The sequence below is a fragment of the Gekko japonicus genome, unplaced genomic scaffold, assembly GCF_001447785.1.
Source record: "Gekko japonicus isolate JY-2015 unplaced genomic scaffold, Gekko_japonicus_V1.1 scaffold1154, whole genome shotgun sequence".
Taxonomy (NCBI): domain Eukaryota; kingdom Metazoa; phylum Chordata; class Lepidosauria; order Squamata; family Gekkonidae; genus Gekko; species Gekko japonicus.
In genome coordinates, this window is record NW_015163636.1 from 242,150 (window position 1) to 246,602 (window position 4,453).

At 48.4% G+C, this 4,453-nt stretch overlaps 1 protein-coding gene across 1 annotated transcript; it reads right to left on the bottom strand.

The window, feature by feature from the left end:
- Window positions 1-1,690: 1,690 nt before the first annotated feature.
- On the bottom strand, window positions 1,691-2,935 carry LOC107107288 (D(1) dopamine receptor-like). The gene has a single exon (XM_015407569.1). The coding sequence runs from the start codon at window positions 2,933-2,935 to the stop codon at window positions 1,691-1,693; it is 1,245 nt and encodes a 414-aa protein (XP_015263055.1).
- Between the last annotated feature and the right edge of the window lie 1,518 nt (window positions 2,936-4,453).

Consider the following 4,453-nt stretch of genomic DNA (forward strand, 5'->3'; position numbering starts at 1 on the left):
AAGTTAAGCAAGAAAAGTTGTGGCTCCCCCCCCTCAAAAAAAAACCAAACCGCAAATCACCTTCCTTTAACAGACCATCTTTATCTTCCACCCACTGTGCAGGGCAAGCCATACTTTCAAGGCAGATATTCTTGAGCCGCGGGCAAGGTTGCAGCCCTAAGGAGCTGATAGGACCATCCCACTCAAATAAATCCCCTGGTTGAAATACACAGTCATTGCTGGGTTTTCCCATTTTTCCCTCAATATGTATTTCCCACTCGGTGCTCACCGAGCCTGCAGCCATGATAAAGCTACATCAGTTTCCCCTGTCCATACCACAAGATACCTCTTTGAAAGGGGGTCATACTCCCACTTCCCCATGGGGCCCTGGCGGAACGGAAATTTTGTGATGCAGGAAAATCGACAAAACAGAGCAAGAAAACATAATAGTCTTCAGCATTTATACTGCCCTTTCAGTATCCACACACATTTTGTAATCTTTACAACAACCTTGTAGGGTAGGCTAGTATCATCACCCTCCAATTGAAGATGAGGGTGAGCAAGTGGCTTGCCTAACGCCCACAGTGAGTTTGTAGCAGAGGTGAGATGTGAACCAGGGCACTCCCGGATCGCAGCTCAGGATCGTTGCCAGGATTTATTTATTTTTTAATGTGCCAAATGCACTCACTGGCCGGAATGCTGGATGTGGAAGCAGGTAGACTTCTTAGGCTGCAATCTTAAGAACATTGTCCTGGGAGTAAATCCTCTTGAATATAACGGGGTTTACTTTTGAGTAGACCGCCTTAGGATTGCTCCCTTATTGAAAGATACAAACAACGAGGCTGACAGAGTGCAATTGTTGTTTAATAAGGAAATCCCTACTATACAAGGGCAGCTCATCAGCCTGGTGTTTGGCAGCTTTTCTATTATTGGTGCAGCCCCCTTTGCCTCCTAAAGGAACACAACATGCTTCCCTAGAGGAGTCAGACCATTTGGTACCTCTAGCCAAGTCACATCTACTCTGACTGGCAACAGCTCTGCAGGGTCCTAGGAAGAAAAGTTGTTACGTAACATCTACTACATGAGAGTTTTTAACCGGAGATTGAACCTGAGACCTTCTGCATGCAAAGCGGCACACTCCCTCCCTCTCTCTTCCTCTCTCTCCCCCTCTGTGAGTTGTGCCTTCCCCCCCCCTTTCTTGTTCTTGAGCATTTGGTACAGCATTATCCACAATTCCCCTCCTTTACATCTTGTAGAATTTATACATACCTCCATTTATTAAAAAGCAAGTTGAAAATTCAGGGAAGAGCCCTGTATCTGCTAGAGGGTGAGACCTCTGCAGTGTGGATCACCGCCTCCCTGCGGCTACAGCCCTTGGCCCTGTTGACCTTACCAGCTTTCTAAAATTGATATGAATTTGCTTTCACATGGTCCACTGCAAATGATTGGCACTCACTAATTAGTGGCAGGTGCACTAGAGGTCTCCGCTCCCTGTTCACCTCCTGAAGTAGATCAAAGAGAGCGAGATGATCGTCTGCATACTTACTAACAAGTTAAATTCTTTTTTTCACTTGGTGAGTTGGTAATAAGGAAAGAAAGATCCCCTCTCCTGCCACCCCTCTTTCTCTACATGCTTTCCACAAAACTGATGAGATACAGCTGTCCCCAGATAGTTCCCCTGCCCCTTCCACACCACCGTCCCTAGCCCCTTTCAGTCCAACACATGAGAGGTGAACGGTGTGATCTTCTCCAGGGATAAGTCAGTCTCGCGCTCCGTATGCACTACAGCAGACAAGACAGCAGCATTATTGGGAGAGGTTTGGGAACCCTTATCACAAGCCAGGTCATTGTCCTCCCCTTGAAGAGAGGTTGCATGGGGGAGGAGGTGTGGATAACTCAAGGTGACCAAGTCTTTCTGACAGGTGGTGTCGTGATGGTACGAGACCAGATCATTGCTGAAATTCACCGTCTCCACCGCATTGCTGGGGCAGAATCGGCCACAGCCCAGGAGAGTTGCAAAGGCCTTCCGGAAGTCAGCATTGAAAGCATAGATGATGGGGTTGAGGGAAGAATTCGCCCAGCCAAACCACACGAAGATGTTGAAGATTGTCTCGCTAACACAAGGAAATTTCCCCAGTGTGTGATGTTTGGGTTCACAGAATGGGGCCACACAGTTGAGGATAAAAAAAGGAAGCCAGCAGAAGACAAAGACGCCCATGATGACCGAGAGGGTCTTGAGTACCTTGGTTTCTTTTTTGAAGGAGTTCTTCAAGGTGACGTCATGGGGGCACCCGTGGGGGCTCTGGCAGCTCTGAGCATGCTCCACAGCCCTCTCCAAAGAGGAAATCCTCCGTATCTGCCTCTGGGCAATGCGGAAGATCCTGGTGTACGTCACTATCATGATAGCAACAGGAATGTAGAAGCTAATCAGAGAGGAGGAAATAGCGTATGTCCTGTTGAGGCTGGAGTCACAGTTTCCCTCAGGGCTCCAGGTGACATTGGGGCCCATTTCACGGGCTGGAAGAAGCTCACGGGCTTTGTGCCACCTCAGCTGGACGGGTATGAACGAGATCAAAACAGAGAGCATCCAAGCCACCCCAATCATGACAAACGCCACCCGCTGGGTCATTTTCCGCTCATAGCGAAAGGGGCTGGAGATCGCCCAGTAGCGATCCACACTGATGATGCACAGGTTGAGGATGGACGCCGTGGAGCACATGATGTCAAAGGCCACCCAGACATCGCAGAAGCCACCGAATGGCCAAAAGCCGGCCACCTCCGTGACGGCCTTCCAGGGCATCACCAGCACAGCCACAAGGAGATCAGAGACAGCCAGCGAGATGACAAAGAAGTTGGTGACCTTGGAGCGCAGATGCCTGAATTTGACCACAGACAGGCACACAAGAGTATTGCCCAGCAGGGTGGAGAGGATGAGGAGGAACAGCAAAGTAGCCATCACACTCTGGGGTTCCCTCCCTCGCCTTGCCTCCCTTCATCAGGCTATTGTTAGTCATGGCCGATGTGCCTCCTCCTCTTCCATGCAGGTAAAATCCATTCATGGCTATCTGAGGTCCTGAAGCATCTAGGGTATTAGATCTCTACCAGCCCATCGTATCCCAGCGCCTTGATTTCTTCATTTGCATCTCAGAAGCAACTACCCGGGCTCCTGAAGCCCAGGCATCCCAGCAAGCTTTCCAGCTATGAGAAGCCACCGTCTTCCAGCCTTTTGTTCCTTTCCAAGATTCCAGCCGGCAGCCTGACATTTCCTCCCACCCCCTTTCCCCCCCCCTCCAGAGTGCTACTCGCAGCCAGCCAGTTCTCACCTACAGCACTTTTCTTTTCGCAGAGTGGATTCAGATACAGGAGCGCCCCGCTCCTCTTTTCAGTAAACGAACAGCTCCGTCTGTCGCTTGCTGCAGAATTCGAGTTCCTTTTGCACTGTCCGGGATGGGACTTGTAAGGAGATAGATGCAAGGGAGACCAGGGCTTTGGCCACTGTCTGTGCCTGATGGATGCTTTTCTCTGCCGTTCAGCTCAAGTTGCTCGGCTGCTTACTGGCCGTTGCACTCCTTGCCGATGCCAGCCTGCTGAGAACTGTGCTCATGTAAGAGACTCCTTCTCTCTTTCTCTCTGTCTGCTCAGAAGAAGTACCACGAACCGCAACCAGGTGTACTTAGCCAAGATGGATGGGCTCACAGAAAATGTAGGACAAGAAGTGAGAGAAGGAAGACTGAAGGGGGATTCAGGAATCTTTAGGTTCACAACAAGTGATGGGATGTAAATTCTGCAAGGACACGTCTCCTGGATGCAGCATGGAGTTGTATTCCCAAGATTTTATCACTAGTACTGCTGGACTACCTTAACTAGGGATATCCAGTTCTTTAAGTGGAGCTTTTGGTTTCTTACATGTAAGAGGTTCCCCCCACCCCAATGTTTTACCTTATTTACTGGGGAGATTAGAATAGAACTTACCTTCCTTGATGTTAAAGGACTTGAATCCTGTTGAGGGTCATTCACTTTTCAGGTTAGCCTGAAACTAAATATCTTACTTGCAAATCCACTGTTAATTAAATAGCCAAAAACTGATGCTGTCTTATGGCTCACCCCCCTCCTCGAGAAAAAGCACCTATAGAAAGCTCACACAACAAGAACCCAGCATATATCATGAAGAAAGGAAAGAAAATGAACCTAGACTCTTCAGTGCAATTGGAGGAGGGGGGAGGATTCCATATTCCATCAGAGGCTCTGCAGAGTTAAGAGTTCACTGTAAATACTGTTTTCAGACAATTCTGCCATTTATATTACACATATTGTTGCAATATCTTGTTATTCATTACTGTTCTGGCATTTTGACAATTTTTATAGTTCTTCAGTCCTCATAATTTTATGCAACATTTTTCACACGAATGTTCATTTCCGGATGACTACAACATTGAGAGACTGTTTGCATGGGAGGGGGGACCCCTTCTGATTC

Excerpts from the sequence above, each read along its gene's own strand:
- LOC107107288 (XM_015407569.1), bottom strand. The coding sequence starts at position 2,935 with ATGGCTACTTTGCTGTTCCTCCTCATCCTCTCCACCCTGCTGGGCAAT.